The sequence below is a fragment of the Oncorhynchus masou genome, chromosome 15, assembly GCF_036934945.1.
Source record: "Oncorhynchus masou masou isolate Uvic2021 chromosome 15, UVic_Omas_1.1, whole genome shotgun sequence".
Lineage (NCBI taxonomy): Eukaryota > Metazoa > Chordata > Actinopteri > Salmoniformes > Salmonidae > Oncorhynchus > Oncorhynchus masou.
In genome coordinates this window covers 35,559,598-35,584,118 of record NC_088226.1, presented here as the reverse complement: position 1 = coordinate 35,584,118, position 24,521 = coordinate 35,559,598, and the positions used below count along the sequence as shown (strand labels likewise).

The 24,521-nt window shown below is 44.6% G+C and overlaps 1 protein-coding gene across 1 annotated transcript in view; it reads right to left on the bottom strand.

Annotated features, from left to right (window-relative positions):
- Positions 1–6,701: 6,701 nt before the first annotated feature.
- Positions 6,702–24,521, bottom strand: part of LOC135556184 (leptin receptor-like) — a 73,374-nt gene continuing 55,554 nt past the window's right edge. The window contains exons 12-21 of the mRNA XM_064989174.1: positions 21,200–21,351; positions 19,372–19,525; positions 18,767–18,849; positions 18,280–18,493; positions 15,699–15,905; positions 12,425–12,508; positions 11,777–11,879; positions 11,200–11,275; positions 9,916–10,521; positions 6,702–9,732 (exon numbers count right to left, since the gene is read on the bottom strand). Of these exons, the coding sequence (XP_064845246.1) occupies positions 9,499–9,732; positions 9,916–10,521; positions 11,200–11,275; positions 11,777–11,879; positions 12,425–12,508; positions 15,699–15,905; positions 18,280–18,493; positions 18,767–18,849; positions 19,372–19,525; positions 21,200–21,351 (1,913 nt within the window). The 3' untranslated portion in view covers positions 6,702–9,498. The remainder of the gene's footprint in view (positions 9,733–9,915; positions 10,522–11,199; positions 11,276–11,776; positions 11,880–12,424; positions 12,509–15,698; positions 15,906–18,279; positions 18,494–18,766; positions 18,850–19,371; positions 19,526–21,199; positions 21,352–24,521) is intronic.

Genomic DNA, 24,521 nt, shown 5'->3' with positions numbered 1-24,521 from the left:
TAAACAAAGTGGCACAGTTAAAGTGGCTAGTGATACATGTATTACATAAGGATGCAGTCGATGATATAGAGTACAGTATATACATATGCATATGAGATGAATAATGTAGGGTAAGTTACATTATATAAGGTAGCATTGTTTAAAGTGGCAAGTGATATATTTACATCATTTCCCATCAATTCCCATTATTAAAGTGGCTGGAGTTGAGTCAGTGTCAGTGTGTTGGCAGCAGCCACTCAATGTTAGTGGTGGCTGTTTAACAGTCTGATGGCCTTGAGATAGAAGCTGTTTTTCAGTCTCTCGGTCCCAGCTTTGATGCACCTGTACTGACCTCGCATTATGGATGATAGCGGGGTGAACAGGCAGTGGCTCGGGTGGTTGATGTCCTTGATGATCTTTATGGCCTTCCTGTAACATCGGGTGGTGTAGGTGTCCTGGAGGGCAGGTAGTTTGCCCCCGGTGATGCGTTGTGCAGACCTCACTACCCTCTGGAGAGCCTTACGGTTGAGAGCGGAGCAGTTGCCATACCAGGCGGTGATACAGCCTGCCAGGATGCTCTCGATTGTGCAACTGTAGAAGTTTGTGAGTGCTTTTGGTGACAAGCCGAATTTCTTCAGCCTCCTGAGGTTGAAGAGGCGCTGCTGCGCCTTCTTCACGATGCTGTCTGTGTGAGTGGACCAATTCAGTTTGTCTGTGATGTGTATGCCGAGGAACTTAAAACTTGCTACCCTCTCCATTACTGTTCCATCGATGTGGATAGGGGGGTGTATAGGGGGGTGTTCCCTCTGCTGTTTCCTGAAGTCCACAATCATCTCCTTAGTTTTGTTGACGTTGAGTGTGAGGTTATTTTCCTGACACCACACTCCGAGGGCCCTCACCTCCTCCCTGTAGGCCGTCTCGTCGTTGTTGGTAATCAAGCCTACCACTTTTGTGTCGTCCGCAAACTTGATGATTGAGTTGGAGGCGTGCATGGCCACGCAGTCGTGGGTGAACAGGGAGTACAGGAGAGGGCTCAGAACGCACCCTTGTGGGGCCCCAGTGTTGAGGATCAGCGGGGAGGAGATGTTGTTACCTACCCTCACCACCTGGGGGCGGCCCGTCAGGAAGTCCAGTACCCAGTTGCACAGGGCGGGGTCGAGACCCAGGGTCTCGAGCTTGATGACGAGCTTGGAGGGTACTATGGTGTTCTGTAGTCGATGAACAGCATTCTCCCATAGGTATTCCTCTTGTCCAGATGGGTTAGGGCAGTGTGCAGTGTGGTTGAGATTGCATCGTCTGTGGACCTATTTGGGCGCCAAGCAAATTGGAGTGGGTCTAGGGTGTCAGGTAGGGTGGAGGTGATATGGTCCTTGACTAGTCTCTCAAAGCACTTCATGATGACGGAAGTGAGTGCTACGGGGCGGTAGTCGTTTAGCTCAGTTACCTTAGCTTTCTCGGGAACAGGAACAATGGAGGCCCTCTTGAAGCATGTGGGAACAGCAGACTGGTATATGGATTGATTGAATATGTCCGTAAACACACCAGCCAGATGGTCTGCGCATGCTCTGAGGGCGCGGCTGGGGATGCCGTTTGGGCCTGCAGCCTTGCGAGGGTTAACACGTTTAAATGTTTTACTCACCTCGGCTGCAGTGAAGGAGAGACCGCATGTTTCCGTTGCAGGCCGTGTCAGTGGCACTGTATTGTCCTCAAAGCGGGCAAAAAAGTTATTTAGTCTGCCTGGGAGCAAGACATCCTGGTCCGTGACTGGGCTGGATTTCTTCCTGTAGTCCGTGATTGACTGTAGACCCTGCCACATGCCTCTTGTGTCTGAGCTGTTGAATTGAGATTCTACTTTGTCTCTGTACTGACGCTTAGCTTGTTTGATAGCCTTGCGGAGGGAATAGCTGCACTGTTTGTATTCGGTCATGTTACCAGACACCTTGCCCTGATTAAAAGCAGTGGTTCGCGCTTTCAGTTTCACGCGAATGCTGCCATCAATCCACGGTTTCTGGTTAGGGAATGTTTTAATCGTTGCTATGGGAACGACATCTTCAACGGACGTTCTAATGAACTCGCACACCGAATCAGCGTATTCGTCAATGTTGTTATCTGACGCAATACGGAACATGTCCCAGTCCACGTGATGGAAGCAGTCTTGGAGTGTGGAGTCAGCTTGGTCGGACCAGCGTTGGACAGACCTCAGCGTGGGAGCTTCTTGTTTCTGTCTGTAGGCAGGGATCAGCAAAATGGAGTCGTGGTCAGCTTTTCCGAAAGGGGGGCGGGGCAGGGCCTTATAGGCGTCGCGGAAGTTAGAGTAACAGTGATCCAAGATTTTTCCACCCCTGGTTGCGCAATCGATATGCTGATAAAATTTAGGGAGTCTTGTTTTCAGATTAGCCTTGTTAAAATCCCCAGCTACAATGAATGCAGCCTCCGGATAAATGGTTTCCAGTTTGCAAAGAGTTAAATAAAGTTCGTTCAGAGCCATCGATGTGTCTGCTTGGGGGGGGATATATACGGCTGTGATTATAATCGAAGAGAATTCTCTTGGTAGATAATGCGGTCTACATTTGATTGTGAGGAATTCTAAATCAGGTGAACAGAAGGATTTGAGTTCCTGTATGTTTCTTTCATTGCACCATGTCTCGTTAGCCATAAGGCATACGCCCCCACCCCTCTTCTTACCAGAAAGGTGTTTGTTTCTGTCGGCGCGATGCGTGGAGAAACCCGTTGGCTGCACCGCTTCGGATAGCGTCTCTCCAGTGAGCCATGTTTCCGTGAAGCACAGAACGTTACAGTCTCTGATGTCCCTCTGGAATGCTACCCTTGCTCGGATTTCATCAACCTTGTTGTCAAGAGACTGAACATTGGCAAGAAGAATGCTAGGGAGTGGTGCACGGTGTGCCCGTCTCCGGAGTCTGACCAGAAGACCGCCTCGTTTCCCTCTTTTTCGGAGTCATTTTTTTGGGTCGCTGCATGCGATCCATTCCGTTGTCCTGTTTGTAAGGCAGAACACAGGATCCGCGTCGCGAAAAACATATTCTTGGTCGTACTGATGGTGAGTTGACGCTGATCTTATATTCAGTAGTTCTTCTCGACTGTATGTAATGAAACCTAAGATGACCTGGGGTACTAATGTAAGAAATAACACGTAAAAAAAATAAAAACTGCATAGTTTCCTAGGAACGCGAAGCGAGGCGGCCATCTCTGTCGGCGCCGGAAACATCCCCACAGCATGATTCTGCCACCACTATGCTTCACTGTAGGGATGGTACCAGGTTTCCTCCAGATGTGACGCTTGGCATTCAGGCCAAAGAGTTCAATCTTGGTTTCATCAGACCAGAGAATATTGTTTCTTATGGTCTAAAAGTCTTTTAGGTGCCTTTTGGCAAACGCCAAGCAGGCTGCTATGTGCCTTTTACTGAGGAGTGGCTTCCATCTGCCCCCTCTACCATACAGGCCTGATTGGTGGAGTGCTGCAGAGATGGCTGTCCTTCTGGAAGGTTCTCCCATCTCCACAGAGAAACTCTGGAGCACTGGCAGAGTGACAATCGGGTTCTTGGTCAACTCCCTGACCAAGGCCCTTCCCTATTGCTCAGTTTGGCTGGGTGCCAAGCACTATGAAGAGTGGTGGTTCCAAACTTCTTCCATTTAAGAATGATGGAGGCCACTATGTTCTTGGGGACCTTCAATGCTGCAGAAATGTTTTGGTACCATTCCCCAGATCTGTGCCTCAACGCAATCCTGTCTCTGAGCTCTATGGACAATTCCTTCAACCTCATGGCTTTCGTTTTGCTCTGACATGCACTGTCCACTGTGGGACCTTATATAGACATTTGTGTGCCTTTCCAAATCATGTCCAATCAATTGAATTTACCACAGGTGGACTCCAATCAAGTTGTAGAAACATCTCAAGGATGATCAATGGAAACAGGATGCACATGAGCTCAATTTCAAGTCTCGTAGCAAAGGGTCTGAATACTTATTTAAATAATGTATCTGTTTTTTTATTTGTAAAACATTTTCAAAAATATCTAAAAACCTGTTTTCACTTTGTCCTTATGGGGTATTGTGTGTAGATTGATGAGGATTTGTATATAATTAATCCATTTTAGAATAAGGAATAAACGTGGAAAAGGTGAAGGGATCTGAATACTTTCTGAATGCACTCTATGCCATTTAGCAGACACTTTTATCCAAAGTAACTCAGTCATGTGTGCATACATTTTTACGTATGGGTGGTCCCAATGGGAATCAAACTCACAGCCTGTGGTGTTGCAAGCGCCATGCTCTACCGACTGAGCTACACAGAGAAGGGAGATGCCCTTTCTTTTTTGGAATACGACTGCACCCCATTCCTTTTTAGTCGTGCTAGCATTTCTAAAACTACTTCCCTAGCTCAGCCTGCCTTACTTACTTCACCCAGAGAGACTACCCCTGTCTTCCCTACTTCCCCACTCTCCTCATCATCAGGAAGATCCTAAAGCACGTTACAACATTTAACCTGTGAATCGGCTCCATTGGATTTTAGGGGAGTTGCGGGACACTGTACAGAGTTTCTGTAAGCTACATAGGCCAAACTGACTTCACCGTTTCTCTTCCCTCTCAGCGATGATCTGTTCTTGTTCTGTGTGAAAGTGATTTAATTTTAGCATCTCATCCATCCATGGTCACTGTGTTACTAAGAGAGAAAGAGAGGAAGAGATAGGACTCTATCGCAAACTACTATCCATCACCTTGAAAAATATAGAAAAATAAAACAAATTTTAGATTAAAACAATTTATTGAGAGATGTTATGTTCTCATCTATGTTGATTGTTGATCACTGCATGAATGGATAATAACATGATAGTTGTGTGGTCGCTTGATTCCTTAGTTTCTTTGCTGTTATTTTTTTTTCTGTTATTTGTCAATAACAGCTGGTAACAGCCAGAAATCTAATATTAAAGAAGTCTCAAGGTTTTGCCTCATGATAAGCTGTAGACCACCCTATTTACCAAGAGAGTTTTCATCCTTATTTTTTGTAGCTGACTATTTACCACCACAAACCGATTCTGACACTAAAGACCGCACTCAATGAGCTGAATTCCGCCATAAGCGAACAAGAAAATGCTCATCCAGAGGCGGCGTTCCTAGTGCCCGGTGAATTTAATGCAGGAAAACATAAATCCGTTTCACATAATATTTACCAGAATGTAACGTGCAACCAGAGGAAAAAAATCTACACCACCTTTACTTCACACAGAGATGCGTACAAAGCTCTCCCTCACCCTCCATTTGGTAAATCTGACCATAATACTATCTTCCTGACTCCTGCGCTACAAGCAAAAACTAAAGCAGGAAGCACCAATGACTCGCTCAATACGGAAGTGGTCAGATGACGCAGATGCTAAACTACAGGACTGTTTTGCTAGCACAGACTAGAATATGTTCAGGGATTCATCCAATGTCATTGATAAGAGTACCACACCAGTCACCGTCTTATCAATAACTTCGCCCCCACAGTGACCATACGTACATACCCCAACCAGAAGCCATGGATTACAGGCAACATCCGCACTGAGCTAAAGGGTAGAGCTGCTGCTTTCAAGGAGCGGGACTCTAACCCGGACGCTTATAAGAAATCCCGCTATGCCCCCAGACGAACTATCAAACAGGCAATATAGGATTAAGATTGAATCCTACTACACTGGCTCTAACGCTCGTCAGACATTGTAGGGCTTGCAAACTATTACGAACTACAGAGGGAAACCCAGCCGCGAGCTGCCCAGTGACATGGGCCTACCAGATGAGCTAAATTACTTCTATGCATGCTTCAAGGTAAGCAAAACTGAAGCGTGCATGAGAGAACTAGCTGTTGCGGACGACTGTGTGATCATGCTCTCTGTAACCGATTGTGAGTAAGACCTTTAAACAGATAAATATTCACAAGGCCGCAGGGCCAGATGGATTACCAGGACGTGTACTCAGAGCATGCACTGACCAACTGGCAAGTGTTTTCACTGACATTTTCAACCTATCCCTGACCGAGTTTGTAATACCAACATGTTTCAAGCAGACCACCATAGTCCCTCTGTCGAAGAATGGCAAGGTAACCTGCCTAAATGACTACCGACCCGTAGTACTCAAGTCTGTAGCCATTAAGTGCTTTGAAAGGCTGGTCATGGCTCACATCAACACCATCATCCCAGAAACACTAGACCCACTCCAATTTGCATACCTCCCCAACAGATTCACAGATGACGTAATCTCTATTTTACTCCACACTGCCCTTTCCCACCTGGACAAAAGAGACACCTACGTGAGAATGCTGTTCACTGACTACAGCTCAGCGTTTAACACCATAGTGAGTGCCTTCAAAGCTCATCAGTAAGCATTTCAAGGTTGTATTCAGTGTATGTTACAAATACAATTTGATTTGAGATAGCTTTGTGAATGGACAGTAAGGAGCTAGCTACTCTACATGAATGGGCAATTATTCCCCACGCTATACTTTTCTGCCTCTATCTCACAGTCAATAAAGAAGGCTCATGGTTCCATCACAAGTTACAACCGTCCGTTTTATGAATTTTTCTATTCAGGGCCACAACTTTCTCTGTATACATGTACCCCCACATTCAGAAATGCCCCCCCCCCCCCAGTGTTATCATTGGAATGTGATACAAAACAAGGCAAATGGATAAAAAAATACATTTAAAAAACAACAACATTGTCTCTCCCACTTCTAAAACCACAGTTTTATGTTTTATTTATCCTTTATCTAAGGTAGTGGTTCCCAAACTTTTTATAGTCCTGTACCCCTTCAAACATTCAACCTCCAGCTGCGTACCCCCTCGAACACCAGGGTCAGTGCACTCTCAAATGTTGTTTTTTTTGCCATACATTTATTAAACATAAGAATGAGTGTGAGTTGTCGTCACAATCCGACTCGTGGGAAGTGACAAAGAGCTCTTTTAGGACCAGGGCACAAATAATAATAATAATAATAATCAATCATTTTGCCCTTTATTTAGCCATCTTACATATAAAACCTTATTTGTTAATCAAAACTTGGAATAACTCACCACAGGTTAATGAGAAGTGTGCTTGAAAGGGTGCACATAACTCTGCAATGTAGGGTTGTATTGGAGAGAGTCTCAGTCTTACATCATTTTCATGCTAGTGAGGACCGAGAATCCACTCTCACATCGGTACAGTGGTTGCAAAAGGCATCAGTGTCACATCACCCAGATGGGCCAGTCGTGTGAGAAACTCGTCACCATGCAAGCAGTCAGACAAGTGAATATTATGGTCCATAAATAAAACTTTAGGATCGTCTCTCAATTAAAAAAAAAAAAATGTCAATACTTTGCCCCTTGATAACCAGCCTATGTTGTAAAAGCGTTGGTCATGGTCGCTGCCCGTATCATTGCATAATGCAGAAAATACATGAGAGTTCAGGTGCCTTGCTTGGGCCTTGCTTTAACAAAGTTAACCATTTTCACTGTAGTGTCCAAAACATCTTTCAAGTTGTCAGGCATTCCCTTGGCAAGAGCCTCTCCGTGGATGCTGCAGTGTACCCAAGTGGCGTTGGGAGCAACTGTTTGCACACGCATTACCACTCCACTATGTCTCCCTGTCATGGCTTTTGCGCCAACAGTACAGATACCAAAACATCTTGACCACCAAAGTCCATTTGATGTCACAAAGCTGCCCAGTACTTTAACAATATCCTCTCATGTTGTCCTGGTTTTCAGTGGTTTGCAGAAGAGGATGTCTTCCTTAATTGACCCCCATAAAAGGTAATGGACATATACCAGGAGCTGTGCCAGGCCCGCCACGTCTGTTGACTCATCCAGCTGTAAGGCATATCATTCACTGGCTTGTATGCGAAACAGTAATTATTTAAAAACATCCCCTGCCATGTCACTGATGCGTCGTAAAACAGTGTTGTTTGATGAAGACATTGTCTGTATATTTTGGGGGGGGGGGGGCCTTTTCCCCCAGCCATATCCGTAGCAGCAGGAAGAATTAAGTCCACCACAATAATATGGGACTTGCCTGTCCTAGCCACTCGGTAGCTCACCATATAAGACGCTTCTAACCCCTTCTTATTAATGGTATCTGTTGCTTTTATACACGTCTTACTACTCGAAAGTCGTCTTTATTCTCGATCCAAAAACTCCTGTGGCTTATTTTTCAAATGGTCATGTTTCGTTTCTAAATGTCTGCATGTGAATCACATTTTAATTTGGCGTACCCCCGACGGCATTGCGAGTACCTTGGGAATACCTGATCCAAGGCAAGTGTTATTGAGATAGTAATCTGAAATGTTTCCATCATCCCTCAAACAAGAGCCCGAGCTAGTAGAACCCAATAACAATATGGCGACAACATGGCCGCTTCCCCAGTTATAAAAAGGTGGTGAGGGAATGATAGAAATAATAAGGTGCGAAGGTGTCAACAGAGAATTAGTGTCCTCACAACCCTCTGGGCCTGGCAGACTCCGGGAAAAGGGAGCACATTATGCATCCCAAATGGCACCCTATTCCCGACATATTGAACGACAAAACTAGTGCGCGGTGTAGGAAATAATGTGACATTTAGGGGTGAAGGGATGACGGTGGAAGAGAAAATGCTTTTGTATTTTATATTTCTCAGCGAGGACAAACCTTCAACTTGTTCACCCGTTATCAATAAGTCGACAGTCGCGGCCAAACATATTTACTTTTGACCACGGAAAATAGACGAGGGACCGCGACTCACGTTAAATATCATTCTGCCTTCAACAGCAAGGGATAGTCTTCATTTTATTCATTGGTTTCAAAATGTACATTCTTCCATCAAATGTATACCGAGCAATAGCTTTTTCAATAGCAAATGGCACGCAATGAAAATAGATGGCACATTTTTTTTTTTACATTTCGTAACACAGTTTCAAATACAGCGCAAACAAACAAAGAAAAGCGACATTCATTTTTTTGAGGGCTCAGTCAGCGCAAGTGCCGATCTGAATGGCAATTCTCCACAACAGTTACGGTAAATGTTCCAAAAGCATCCAAATTCACCAGCATCATCATGATCATCATTTGTGCGCCACCAGTCAAACTATTCAGTACTGCTTTGAGACAAGATCCTATCACGTGCTTGTTGTGTTGCGCTCACAGCAGCCATCGGAAAGGAAATAGACCTATTCAGAAAATAGGCCTTTTTTTTCCCTTTCTCTTCTTTTTTAATGACGTTCCCTTCATCACAGCATAATAGTTCCTGAAAGTGTGCAGCACTGGATAAAGGAGTCTCCTCTCCTCAGCTCTGATACATGATAGAGCTGGCCTTCCTATGGACTGAAGGTGCAGACTAGCAGTGTGCCACTGTAGACAGGGAGGGAGCATGCTTATGAAATGGCACCCTATTCCTTATGATGTGGAGTGAGGCTTAGCACCTAGTTAGCCTAGCCCCCTCGGACACTGAAGTGCTGTCCCTCTGGAGGGACTAAACAGCAGCATTAAAGTAAAACAACGCATTAGGCACTACCAGGTCTTACAGCTTGGGGGTGCTGCCCTGTGCTTTGAGTGGCCTGGAGGGAGCAGTTCTGAACTGGGGAAGGTAGAGGGGGACAGAAATCATCCCTATCCCTACCACCGCCGCCCTGTCACTGGACTCACTAAACATAGAGTCCCGACACCCAAGTAGAGGGTTGGACTCAATGGATGAGCCCTCTCTCCGCAGAACCACCGCCTCTTTGAGCAGCATAGCCTCTGTGTTTTCCTCCCTCTTCTCCTCCTCCTCCTCTTGGTAGCCCATTCCCAGGTAATACAGGTCCTTCTCCTCTATCCCCCCATCCCTCTCTCCTCTCAGGGCCTCCTCCTCCTCCTCCTCCTCCTCCTCCTGGTAGCCCATTCCCAGGTAATACAGGTCCTTCTCCTCTATCCCCCCATCCCTCTCTCCTCTCAGGGCCTCCTCCTCCTCCTCCTCCTCCTCCTCCTCCTCCTCCTGGTAGCCCATTCCCAGGTAATACAGGTCCTTCTCCTCTATCCCCCCATCCCTCTCTCCTCCCAGGGCCTCCTCCTCCTGTTCCGACGTCTCAGAAAACTCCTCCACATAATTGTAAGAGCATGAACACTGTGGGTCCAGGTCCAACTCTCCGGCTCGGGAATGGGAATTCTCCAGCTCCCACAGGCCTCCGGGGAAGGAGCCGGAAATGTCAGAGTTGTTGGCGGAGAAGTTGCCCTCGTCGCTGGAGCGGCTGAGGCTGCCGTTCTGCTTGTAGCGCCGGCAGGGGTCGTCTGAGAGCAGGACCATAGCATAGGTCACTGTCGACTGGGACGAGCTCTCCACACTCCTGGGGAGATCTGGGGGCTGGGGGGTCTCCTCCTCCTCTGGGAGCTCAGGCACCTCTAAGTCCAAGAGGGATGGGGTGGAGGCTGGGATCAGGATGCTGTCTGGGTCTGGGTGACAAGTCTTCTCTACGATGGTGGCCTGGGAGATAGTCTCTGAGATGAGCAGTGGTGGCCAGGCAGGCAGGCCCTCTGGTTGGCGGAACAACTGCTCCATAGTCTCAGCCTGGACAGGACCACAGAACAGGAGTTAGGAACACAGCAAGGTAAACTGGCCTGCCAACTGCCATAAGTAAGCTATAGAGTTCATGTAGTTTATAGAATAGTTGATCTAAATAGCAGTCCTACAGGGAGCCTAGTGGTTAGAGTGTGGGCCAGTAACCAAAAGGTTGCTGGATCAAATCCCTGAGTTAACAAGGCAAAGATCTGTTGTTCTGAGCAAGGCAGTCAACCCACTGTTCCCCGGGCCACGAAGAAGTGGATGTTGATTATAGCAGCCCACAGAAACTCTCTGATTCAGAGGGGTTGGGTTAAATTTTCAGAAGACGCATTTCAGTTGAACAACTGAATAGGTATCCCCCTTTCACCAACAGGGGATCTTAATTGGATCACCCTGTTGCAAGAGAAAGGCTTCTGAAGTTCGTCATTTCCACTTTGACATTTCAGACTTGATTTTTACTTATGAAAAAAATGTAGCAACCCCTACAAAAATCTCCATGAATCATAATTCACATTTCCTGTTGCCGCAGTATTATTTTCCTGTTGTATCCAACAAGCTCAAATTAAGATCCTACATCTGTATATAGACTATGTTGTGGTAAATGTGGTGTGTTTTTCATGGTCACTGCTATTTAGAGATAGTATGATTATATTCAAGAGTAAATGGGTCTGTTGTCCATCTCACCTTCCTGAAGTCCACCCCCTGGGCCCAGGAACAGTTGCTTGGGTTGGGAACATCCTTCCACATGAACTTCTTCATGCTGGGATTCAGACAGAATAGGAGTTAACAACAAGGCAGGGAGCCTCTCAGTCTCCAATCCAAAACCTCTCTCTCTCTCTCTTCCATCTACCTATCTCTCCCTTTCCCCTCTCTCTCTCTCTCTCTCTCTCTCTGCCCCCTCTCACACCCCCTTTCTCCAAGTCTCCCTCTTCGTCAGAACACATTTCAGCCAATCACGACAGTAATTGAACCCTCAGGACATTCTTTCTATTGTTGAAATGTCATGTAGACTCGAATTACATTCCTGATCAGTGTGTCTGACACATTCCTCAGATCAATAATTACCACCTAGAATGACCACTTTAGTCTTCACCACCTACCCAGAGGCCAAAACCATAGGTCCTCTCTTTCTTAGTGACAGACACACTACACATAGTATCTGTTATATAATTATTGAGTAATGTCCTTTTGTATCAGAATACACCACTGCTATTGAGCAGTAAACAAAGTGTTTGATCAATTATATGAGATATAATCTTACTGGTTTTGGGATATGACCACGGTGACGAAGAGGACAATGGCAAGGAAAGCGATGATCATCATCAGCATGTAGGCAGCAGGCCCAGCGTTGGCCCCCCTAAAGGCTGGAGGACAGGACAATACCATGGTAAGGCTATCAATCAATCCATATTGGATCACATTCAGAGGACCGTCAATAAATATATATCCCTAAGGGATACGCTGCAATGTACATATAACGTACTTATGTCCTACTGCCCAATATACATAGACTTGAAATCACGGTCCACTTTAATAATGGAACACTGGTTTTTAACTAGGCAAGTCAGTTAAGAACAAATTCTTATTTACAATGACAGCCTACCAGGGAACAGTGGGTTAACTGCCTAGTTCAGGGGCAGAACGACAGATTTTTACCTTGTCAGTTCAGGGATTTGATCCAGCAACCTTTCGTTTACTGGCCCAACAAGCTAACAACTAGGCAGATATTACTTGTTAGATATTACTGCACTGTTGGAGCTAGAAGCACAAGCATTTTGCTACGCCCACAATAACATCTGCTAAACACGTGTACGTTACAAATAAAATACAATTTGTAGCCTACAGAAATATTGGTGCAAGGGTGGATTGTATTGGTTGTATTCATCCCTGAAGGTAGAGTAGAGCTTACCTTTAGTATATACTGGCTCTCCTTCTCCATCTGTAAACACTGGATACAAGATGAACACATACTCCTCAGAGCCATAGAAATCACCTGGAAAATAAAGGCAGAGAACAGAGATGCTCAGATTAGTCAGACTGAAGCATGAATATGTACCGTCACTAGAGGGCGCCAGATATTCACAGCCAACAATCTCTCAAACTGGAACTCAAAGTGGACTGAAATATTCACCTCAATTTGACAATATCAATTGTCCTGCAGTGGTTGTGTGGGTTTATTTAGGCCATTCTAGAATAAAAATGTTAAATGGAACTGAGTGTTGCGAAAGAAAAGGAGACCCAGAGAGAGAATACAATGGCGACGGAGGGAATGGCTGCCGTTTTACGGCTCCTAACCAACTGCTATTTTGTTCATTTTTTTTGCATTGTTTATAACAGATTTTGTACATAATGTTGCTTCTACCTTCTATTATGACCGAAAAGAGCTTCTGGACATCAGAACCGAGATTACTCACCTCGAACTGGACAATTATTTTTTCTTTAATGAGTCCAACGCAAAGGATATACTGCTTTGTCAAGACAAGGCCAAAATCCCTGTCACCAACGTGAAGAAAAGGGGGAGGAGGATTGGGGACCTTGTAAGAATTCGCTAACAAGTAGGTAAACCACCACTTCCCTTTGTATTATTGGCCAATGTGCAAACATTGGAAAACAAACTGGATGATCTACGATTAAGACTATCCTACCAACAGCAGGATAAAAACCCTAATATCTTATGTTTTACCGAGACGTGGCTGAACGACGACACCAGCATAGGCAGGACAGAGCAGCTACGTCTCGTAAGACGAGGGGCGTGGGTGTGAGTCTATTTGCCATTAACTGCTGATTTGCTATGTCTAATATTAAAGAAGTCTTGAGGTATTGCTTGCCGGACGTAGATTACCTTATGATAAGCTGTAGACCACACTATCTATATTATTCGTAGCCGTATATTTACCACCACAAACCGATGCAGGTACTAAGACCGCACTCAACAAGCTGTATAAAGGCCATAAGTAAACCAGAAAATGCTCATCCAGAAGCGGCGCTCCTTGTGGCCGGGGACTTTAATGCAGGCAAACTTAAATCCGTTTTACCTTATTTGCACCAGCATGTTACATGTGCAACCAAAGGGGAAAAAAACTCTCGACCACATTTACTCCACATACAGAGACGCATAGAAAGCTCTCCCTCACCCTCCATTTGGCAAATCTGACCATAAATATATCCCCCTGATTCCTGCTTACAAGCAAAAACTGACGAAAAGCAGGAAGTACCAGTGACTCGCTCAATACGGAAGTGGTCAGATGACACGAATGATACGCTACAGGACTGTTTTGATAGCACAGACTGGAATATGTTCTGGGATTCGTCCAATGGCATTGAGGAGTGTATACAATGGGGCAAAAAAGTATTTAGTCAGCCACCAATTGTGCAAGTTCTCCCACTTAAAAAGATGAGAGAGGCCTGTAATTTTCATCATAGGTACACTTCAACTATGACAGACAAAATGAGAAAAAAAAACAGAAAATCACATTGTAGGATTTTTAATGAATTTATTTGCAAATTATGTTTTTTTTTCTCATTTTGTCTGTCATAGTTAAAGTGTACCTATCATGAAAATTACAGGCCTCTCATCTTTTTAGTGGGAGAACTTGCACAATTGGTGGCTGACTAAATACTTTTTTGCCCCACTGTATATATATATGAGTGCATCAATGACGTCATCCCCACAATGACTGTACGTACATTTCCCAAACAGAAGCCATGGATTACAGGCAACATCCGCACCGAGCTAAAGGCCAGAGTTTCCGTTTTCAAGGAGCGGGACACTAAACATCAAACAGGCAAAGCGTCAATACAGGACTAAGATAGAATACCTACTTTTTTATTTAACCAGGAAAGTCAGTTAAGAACAAATTCTTATTTTGCAATGAGGGCCTACCCCAGCCAAACCCTCCCCCAACGACACTGGGCCAATTATGCGCCACCCTATGGGACCCGGGATCAAACCAGGGTCTGTAGTGATGCCTCTAACATTGAGATGTAGTGGCTTAGACTGCTGCGCCACACAGGAGCCTCAGCTCTACACTGGCTCTGACGCTTGTCGGATGTGGCATGGCTTGAAAAATATTACGGACTACAAAGGGAAGCTAAGCCGCGAGATGCCCAGTGACGTGAGCCTACCAGATTAAACAAATGCCTTTTATGCTTGCTTCAAGGCAAGCAACACTGAATCATGCAACAACCCATCTGCCATGCTGATCCTCAACACTGGGGCCCCTCAGGGGTGCGTGCTTAGGCCCCTCCTGTACTCCCTGTTCACCCATGACTGCGTGGCCAAGCACGACTCCAACACCATCATTACGTTTTCTGACGACAGTGCAGTGGTAGGCCTAATCACCGACAACAATGAGACAGCCTATAGGGAGGTGTTCCGAGACCTGGCTGTGGTGCCAAGACAACAACCTCTCCCTCAATGTGAGCAAGACAAAGGAGCTGATCGTGCACTATAGGAAAAGGAGGGCCGAACAGGCCCCCATTAACATCGACGGGAAGGTAGTGGAGCGGGTCGATAGTTTCAAGTTCCTTGGTGTCCACATCACCAACGGTACAAACATGGTCCAAACACACCAAGACAGCTGTGAAGAGGGCATGACAACACCTTTCCCCCCTCAGGAGATTTGGCATGGGTTCCTAGATCCTCAAAAAGTTCTACAGCTGCACCATCAAGAGCATCCTGACCGGTTGCATCACGTCCTGGTATGGCAACTGCTCGGCATCTGAACGTAAGGCGCTACAGAGGGTAGTGCGTACTGCCCAGTACATCACTGGGTGCAAGCTTCCTGACACCCAGGACCTATATGCTAGGCGGTGTCAGCGGAAGGCCCTAATAATTGTCAAAAACTCCAGTCACCCAAGTTGGGCGAGAGACTATACTCTCTGCTACCGCATTGCAATCGGTACCGGAGCCAAGTCTAGGTCCAAAAGGCTCCTTTACAGTTTCTACCGCTAAGTCAAGATTGCTGAACAATTAATCAAATGGCCACCTGGACTATTTACATTTACCTGCCCTCTCCCCTTTTTGTTTATACGTTTTTATACTGCTGTTTACTGTCTGTGCATAGTTACTTGACAAATTACCTCGACTAACCTGTACCCCCACACATCGACTCTGTACTGGTTCCCCCTGTATATAGCCTCATTATTGTTATGGAATGAGAAAGAGCGACATGAGAACGTACCATGTAGGTAGAAGACGTGGTCAGTAGGGGGGACCCTGGTCCACCTCTCCCTGCCCACTGTGGTCTGACCCTGTCTGTTCTGGTGGTTCTCACCCGACCACTCTACGACCAGGGAACACGGTACACTGCTGTTGGACTGCAGCGACCACGACAGGACCACACAACTACTGTTCACACGGGACACACAGAACGAACGCACACACTGGCCTGGATGGAGGGAGGAAGAGGGAAGGGAGAGAGGCCAAAGGAGGGAGAGTGATAGAGGGAAAAAGAAAGATAATAACATGTTTATATTTTCTGTCTGTGTCTAACATTTTCTGTTACTCTTCTTCTACTACTGTGTGTGTTCTGCTACTTCTGACATGCGAGGGAATTAGCACAATGACGAGTGTTCCCCTCCTGTTCTTGACTATAAAATAAACTGATCAGCAGCTTTTTATTTTGGGCCCATTCATAGTCATTTTTTTTCTTCAATAGGAAACCTAATAGGACCTGCACTACTTGTATCACAGTTAATGGTTTCCTCTCAACTAATTAGCTATTAATGAAAATATGAATAACAGGAGAACACACACACACAAAAACACAAACATCCTGGTGTGTCACAGAGACCTGTGCTGAGAGGAGCTCCATTTTACAATCAATTCCATAACAGCTATTAGACCTCGGAAGACGACATCCCAAGCCAGAGATAATGGCTTTTAGTCCACTGTCAGGCTTTTAACTGACATTAGCATGCCTGCTATGTCTCCCTGATGACTGTAATGGCAGCACACCTAGCATTTCAACTGACGTCCATGACATGAACCAAAAACACCAACTCATAAAAATAAATGTGAAAACAAACAACCAGTTCTTAAAGATTTTCAAAGAAAATGGTATTTTCAGATACAGTGGGGAGAACAAGTATTTGATGCACTGCCGATTTTGCAGGTTTTCCTACTTACAAAACATGTAGAGGTCTGTCATTTTTATCATATGTACACTTCAACTATGAGAGAGAAACGGAATCTAAAATAAAAATCCAGAAAATCACATTGTATGATTTTTAAGTAAATAATTTGCATTTTATTGCATAACATAAGTATTTGATACATCAGAAAAGCAGAGCTTAATATTTGGTACAGAAACCTTTGTTTGCAATTACAGGGATCATACTTCCTGTAGTTCCTGACCAGGTTTGCACACACTGCAGCAGGGATTTTGGCCCACTCCTCCATACAGACCTTCTCCAGATCCTTCAGGTTTCGGGGCTGTCGCTGGGCAATACGGACCTTCAGCTCCCTCCAAAGATTTTCTATTGAGTTCAGGTCTGGAGACTGGCTAGGCCACACCAGGACCTTGAGATGCTTCTTATGGAGCCACTCCTTAGTTGCCCTGGCTGTGTGTTTCGGGTCGTTGTCATGCTGGAAGACCCAGCCATGACCCATCTTCAATGCTATTACTGAGGGAAGGAGGTTGTTGGCCAAGATCTTGCGATACATGGCCCAATCCATCCTCCCCTCAATATGGTGAGGTCGTCCTGTCCCCTCTGCAGAAAAGCATCCCCAAAGAATGATGTTTCCACCTCCATGCTTCACGATTGGGATGGTGTTCTTGGGGTTGTACTCATCCTTCTTCTTCCTCCAAACACAGCGAGTGGAGTTTAGACCAAAAAGCTCTATTTTTGTCTCATCAGAACACATGACCTTCTCCCATTCCTCCTCTGGATCATACAGATGGTCATTGGCAAACATCAGATGGGCTGGCTTGAGCAGGGGTACCTTGCGTGCGCTGTAGGATTTTAATCCATGACGGCGTAGTGTGTTACTAATGGTTTTCTTTGAGACTGTGGTCCCAGCTCTCTTCAGGTCATTGATCAAGTCCTGCCGTGTAGTTCTGGGCTGATCCCTCACCTTCCTCATGATCATTGTTGCCCCACGAAGTGAGATCTTGCATGGAGCCCCAGACCTAGGGTGATTGACCGTCATCTTGAACGTCTTCCATTTTCTAATAATTGCGCCAACAGTGGTTGCCTTCTCACCAAGCTGCTTGCCTATTGTCCTGAAGCCCACCCCAGCCTTGTGCAGGTCTACAATTATATCCCTGATGTCCTTACACAGCTCTCTGGTCATGGCCATGGTGGAGAGGTTGGAGTCTGTTTGATTGAGTGTGTGGACAGGTGTGTTTTATACAGGTAACGAGTTCAAACAGGTGCAGTTAATACAGGTAATGAGTGGAGCACAGGAGGGATTCTGAAAGAAAAACTAACAGGTGTGTGAGAGCCGGAATTCTTACTGGTTGGTAGGTGATCAAATACTTATGTCATGCAATAAAAAGCAAATTAATTACTTAAATCATACAATGTGATTTTCTGGATTTTTGTTTTAGATTCCATCTCTCACAGTTGAAGTGTACCTATGATAAATATTACAGACCTCTACATGCTTTGTAAGTAGGAAAACCTGCAAAATCGGCAGTGTATCAAATACTTGTTCTCCCCACTGTATATGTTTCCAACTACTAACTCTTAATTGACTGACTAGTAATCTGTGTATTGGGTATAACAATTCTTCAGCCCTATACAAATACATTCCCTTACGTTTTGGGTGTCTCTCCAGGGTCATGTTGATATTCCTAGTGGAGTATCCCTGGCTGTTCTGAGCCTTGACCGTCACAGAGTGGACCTCCTCTCGCCACTCAAAGCGGTAGGAGGACACCAGGCCTATCCGCTCCTCAGTCACAATGCCCCCAGAGGCCTGGTGCTGTACTACAAGGCCCTCCACACAGTAGGTTGGCTCCACTATGGGGAAATGCTATGGGGAAGAGTTTAGAGACTATCAAAGACTCTAATGAGGAATCATCCTCCAATGTGCTACTTCCTTATACTATTTGATCAGACAAAACAAGACAAGTGTTGGAGAAGCCAACTGAATAGGTTTTTCGGATTAAACTAAGGACAATAATGTAGTAGAAAGGAGAGGAGGCAACTTCACACACCTGTTCAATTAATGTAACTATTTGATGTTGACGTTTAAACCACATATTGTGCAATCTTTAATGTGTTCTCTGTAGGCTATGGACTGTACCTTGAAGAGAAGAGTGACGTTAGTCTGGTTCCTTGCTGGATCCTCCTGAAACACTCGCCAGAAATCAGGACCCTGGTCAGGAGCTGAGGGAACAGAACATAGATATTACAGCTCTGTGTGTGTGCATGTGTGTTTATGTACCTATGTCCTGAGGCTTTCATTTTCTATCAGATCTAAACATCAGAGAAGCTCATATTAAAGTGCTGGCTGTAGCACTCAATAACAGCGATTAGACAGACACCACGCAAGGCCACTGTTAGATCAGGGTCAGAAAGAGCTTATACCACACAACAAACCATGGATAATGACGGGTTTGAAACGACCCATCCATTGTGGTTGTGAGAGTTAATGTGCTCTACATACACAGAAGGTCAGACTTGATAGTTGTGGTGTGCTGGCGCAATTAGAAGAGAACTTTCAAGACAGCAGCTTAATTCCCCTCAAAAGTGTATTGCTGATGTGTTTTGTCAAAGCAACGTTGTCAAAACTGTTATGTACAATACATGTGTTATCTTGCTGAATAGATTTTTTTTCTTCAATGAGACTAAATTGTATAAATGCAGTTTCAATGACATAGATGAGAAGAAAGACATACTGTTACACACCTCTGCTGTTGTGAGGGGTGGTGTATAGAGTGTGGCTCCAGTCACTCCAGGTCCCAGACCTGTTGATATGCATACAGCGGACCTGCACGTTGTACACCCTACATACATCTGGTTCAGGGACCTCAGCCCACAACTCTGCCTGAGAAGCCAGGACCTGCAGTACACATCCCAATTAAAAAGCACATGTTAAATCACATATCCCATGATAATGTGAAACATTTTCGTTAAAGTCTATTCTATCCGAAAATATATATTTCCAGTGATTGAACTTTGATATCCGGCATAAACAGCTACATATTTAGCCATCAACTCAAAAGCAAAATTATTTTAGGGAAATAGAGGTCTTAATAGATATGAATGTTATGTGACCCGAGCAAGCGAAGGAGCATTTTAAAATGGCAGGAATATTTCCAAAATACTCTTGTGCTCAGCAAAAAAGTGGGCACATTTTCTAAAGAAAAATGTTTTAATCAGGTAAGCCTATTCCTTTTCATATCCTTTTGGGCAATGATGCCACCCCCAGATTAGAGACAGACTAATTTATGCCAACCATCTGAGGCTCAAGTTGCATCCAGAATGGTAGCCTATTCCCTACATGAGGGCATGAGGGTCCATACACTGCAAAACGTGAAATGTAAGCAAGCCTAAATATCTTATATTGAGTGATATTTCACTTTTAAAAAATGATCTTACCAAGCTAAATTATCTAATGTCATTGGCAGATCATTTATTATTTTAACCTAAAAAAATGCATAATGCAAAAATGTGTATTTGTCAAGATATTTTACCTTAAAAGGTCCAATACAACTTAGCTCAATATCAAATAATTTCTGGGTAACAATGAAGTACCTTACTGTGATTTGTTTTCAATTAAAACACTTAGCTAGGTCTGAGAGTGGTTCGAGTGGGGGGGACAACTGAAAACGATCTGTTATTGTCACGCCCTGACCTTAGTTATATTTGTTTTCTTTGTCATTTGGTTTTGTCAGGGTGTGACAAGGGCGGTGTGTTTGGTTTTTTTCATTGTCTAGGGTTTTTTGTATGTCTAGGGTTTTTTGTATTGTCTAGGGGTTTTTGTATGTTTAGTTTTTTTATGTCTAGGTTTTTTTTGTATGTCTATGGGGGTTTTGTATGTCTATGGGGGTTTGTGTGACATGGGGGTTTGTATGTCATGAGGGTTCTCTAGTCTAGTGGTTTATATGTCTATGGTTGCCTGGATTGGTTCTCAATCAGAGGCAGCTGTTTATCGTTGTCTCTAATTGGGAACCATATTTAGGTAGCCATATTCCTTGGTGCATCTGTGGGCTATTGTCTGTGTAGTTGCCTGTTTCAGCACTTGTTTAAATAGCGGCAGTTTTGTTTGTTTAGTGTTCTTCGTTAATAAAAGAAGGATGTATTCAAATCATGCTGCGCCTTGGTCTCCTCGTTACGGCGAACATGACAGTTATTGGCATATATATAGACTTGTTTAGATTTCACTTTTTGCAGTGTAGGGCTCTGGTAAAAAAAAGTGTGTGAAGGGAATAGGGTGCCATTTCAGACACAGCTTCAGTCTCTGTGTGGTTGCCCCTTATTTACCTGCCACCACATGTCAGAGTGTACCACTACCAGGTAGGGCAATAATGCCACTGTCAGATCAGAGATAGTAGATAACAAATAGACTCAATTAGTCCGACCAACTGATGCTCATGATGCCAGGCGATTGCACCCATTGCTCCCTCCCTGCCACTCTGGATAAGCTCAAGGCTGCATCTGAAATGGCACCCTCCCTATTCCCTACATAGCGCACTACTTTTGACCAGAGCCCTATGGCCAGAGTCTTACGTACCTGCCAGAATGGATGGGCCTTGCCAGTGGAGAGGGCATAGCGAACCTGGTACTGCATATCGTAGAGGGGCAGTTCTGGGGGCACCCACGCCAGCCTCAGGACCCCATTTGGCATGCTCACTGCCTCAAGGCCCGAGGGAGGGTGGGGCTTCACTGGAGGGGGAGATGAGATGGAGAGGACAGTCATTATCTTGCATGGTCAAGCAGACTGACCACTATACATGTATTTTTTTAAAGCACTTATTATTATTATTGACACAATGCTGCTGTAGGTTCCTAAAAGCCACAACAGGTAAGACCAGAACATCTAAAGATGGCGCCCTACTGTATAGTTGCGTCTTGTGAACTCCGACCCAACTTTTCTATTTTGTGATTCTTTTGGCGTTTAAATCGTAACTTTTTTTGCACTAAATGTATCCTCTAGAATTTCTTAGGATCGACCAGAACTAACCTCAATTCCTGATTCAATTTCGACTTTGGCTTTTTGTGTACCAGGCTCCAACCAAATATTCAGGCTACCCAAGACGAAACCCTGGCAAATAAGAGGCCGGAGAGAGGGCGTCCTGATGAGACTAAGGATTAGGGAAAAGCTGCCACCACTTCCCTCAATTCTATTGGCCAACAGTCACTTGATAATAAGATGGATGACCTCCAATCGCAGATTTGCTACCAACGGGACTCACATAACTGCAAAATCCTCAGTTTTTCTGAAACATGGCTTTCAGACAAGATACCCCCCATGGCTATCCAACTCTATGGATTCTCCATTCACTGAGTGGACAGGACATTGGATTCAGGGAAATCCAGAGAAGAGGGATTTCTCTTCATCAAAAACAAATGGTGTGCAGACTCTACCGCAGTTGAAGTCTCAACCTATTGTTCACCCATCATGGAATACCTGATGGTCAAACACCAACCCTTCTACCTCCCGAGAGAGTTTTAATCTGATATCATGACTGCTGTATATATCCCACCTTAGGACAACAACAAGCTGGCACTTGACAAACTGTACAAAAATTAATACCAACTTATTGGCATTGAGTGAACTATATACACAATCGCAAATACCACTCAAATGGACAGCAGTTTATCAAAACCATACTGCAAGTGGAACATGGCAAGTGTCAAACCCCAAAAATCCCAAAGATGGCGAGCGTGTTCCACTGTGGATTTTCATATGGCAACTGGTCACTAAGTCAGGTCCCCAGGGTGAAATTTGGAAACCCCCCCAAAAAAATCTAAATTTTAAAACCGAAAAAAGTGATTTTGGAATGTTTCGATTACAAAAAAAATAATATTTGTCAATTATACATATGTAGTAACCGTATGGACATATATTTGTCTTATTTTATTGAGTTTGTCCATAAGGCCTATATTTTGTCCATTTGCAATATATGATCATAGGAAGTCGGCTTCCGAACCCAAAAGTCAGTGAACCATATCAAAATGGCATAAGAAATGTCCAAATGGCATGTTTGATCATAGGAAGTCATAGGAAGTAAGAATTTCTCGTTGATGTAGATTTTAGTCTGTCCATATAGTGATGGAAAATCCCCATTAAATACATACAAATGTAAACTGTCCATTTGCAATGTCTTATAATGAGTATATTTACCATCACGAATTGGACATCGTCTAATATACTGCAGAAATGCCCAATTGACTGGCTTGTTGAACTCGGGATAGACGAGCAGTGATAATGGTTCTCCATCGCTCATTGGTGCAGTGAGAGAGAAGTGGGACTCTCGTTTTTTTTAAAGATTTTTGGAAAACATCCAAAATTACCCCTATTGGATGGGCCCAGGTGCGGGGTGCTCCCTACCAGCCATGGACCCCTTACACCCCCCTAAAGGCATTAAAAAACTTTCTTTTTTAAAAATTGCTCCTGGCAACCCGTTCAGATTTCCAGGTGCACGGCTGTACATTTGCAATGTTACAATGGGCATTCGGAGCCTGAATGTGCTGAAAATGCTTAGTGCTGAAAATTCACTTTTTCCGAATATTGCTACGGGGTCCCTGAAAGAGCTATCGGACATAAGCTTTAGGGTCCGTCTCTATGGGCTGAGGCAGTTTCAATGCACACAGTGTTGTGATTCTGGGACTTTTCTAAATGTCATCATTTTCACAATGTTCAAAATGAATGGAAGTCTGCAAATGGACGAGGCTTTTCCTCGGCCTGAGAACCTTCTAGAGCCACCTAACTCACAGTGCACTATCGACTTAAGCACTAGAACATGTATATAATGTTTCAGAGCTCTAGGTTTGATAGTTCCAACGCAGGTAACTATTGCAGGCTCTCTGTGTCTGTAAGCCTCACACTGTGTCACTCCCCATTGACTGTGTGTGTGTGTGTGTGAGTTCAGAAAATCACAGAAATCACATAGAGCTCCTAAACCTGCCTTAACGGATTAGTCTGAACACGCTGCAACTGGATCTCTAATGTTAAAACAAAAAAACATTTCTTTAACCATCACCAAATGGACATTGAACGATTTCTCGTAAATTACGATAGTTACTGGCTGGTTCATTTTTTCCTTACACCGTAGGTTTATGTACTTTGACGTGAAGCGGACAAATTAGCGGTGTATTACCATTTTTTACCTTTAATCCCAGAAAATGGGCCTTAACTCAAAAAGCACTGAGGCCATGAAGGCCATCTTGTTTATGGGCTAAAAGTCTATTTGGCCAAACCTGTGTTCACTGAGTTTTGTCCTCAAAGTATTTTACGTTTAGGAGAAACGGCCATGTCCGTTTTGGGGATGTTTTGTCCATTTGCAATAAGCAGCCAGTCACCATCTGGTGGAATCTTCCAGTCCAGTGGAAAAATGTCCCAACATTTTACATTCTATAAAACAGAAATCAAATGTCCGAGAGACTTTATTTGATGATTTCCCGGAAGACCAGGCCCTGGGGATCAACCTGAGGCCGTAGGCCTATTTTATTAAACCCCACGGACGTCTAGTAAGGGACCGTACTTTTGCAATATGGAAATCCTCATATGTGAAATGCCACTCGCGTCCCTTACGTAGGCTATAAACAAGTACGAAACCATGCACTAAGACACGTGATGTCCAACTTCTATCAACACGTCTCCTTCGCCACTAGGGGCGATAAAGTCCTAGACCACTGTTACTCAATCCACAAGCATGCATACAAGGTCCTCCCTCGTCCCCCCGTTCAGCAAATCAGATCATGACTCTATACTTCTGCTTCCCCACAGGCCCCAGAGCACTGGATGATCTTGCTCTCTGATGCGAGTAAGGCTTGTAATCTGGTAAACACTCGCAAGGCCTCCGGCCGGGCGGTATTCAAGCTTGGCACCA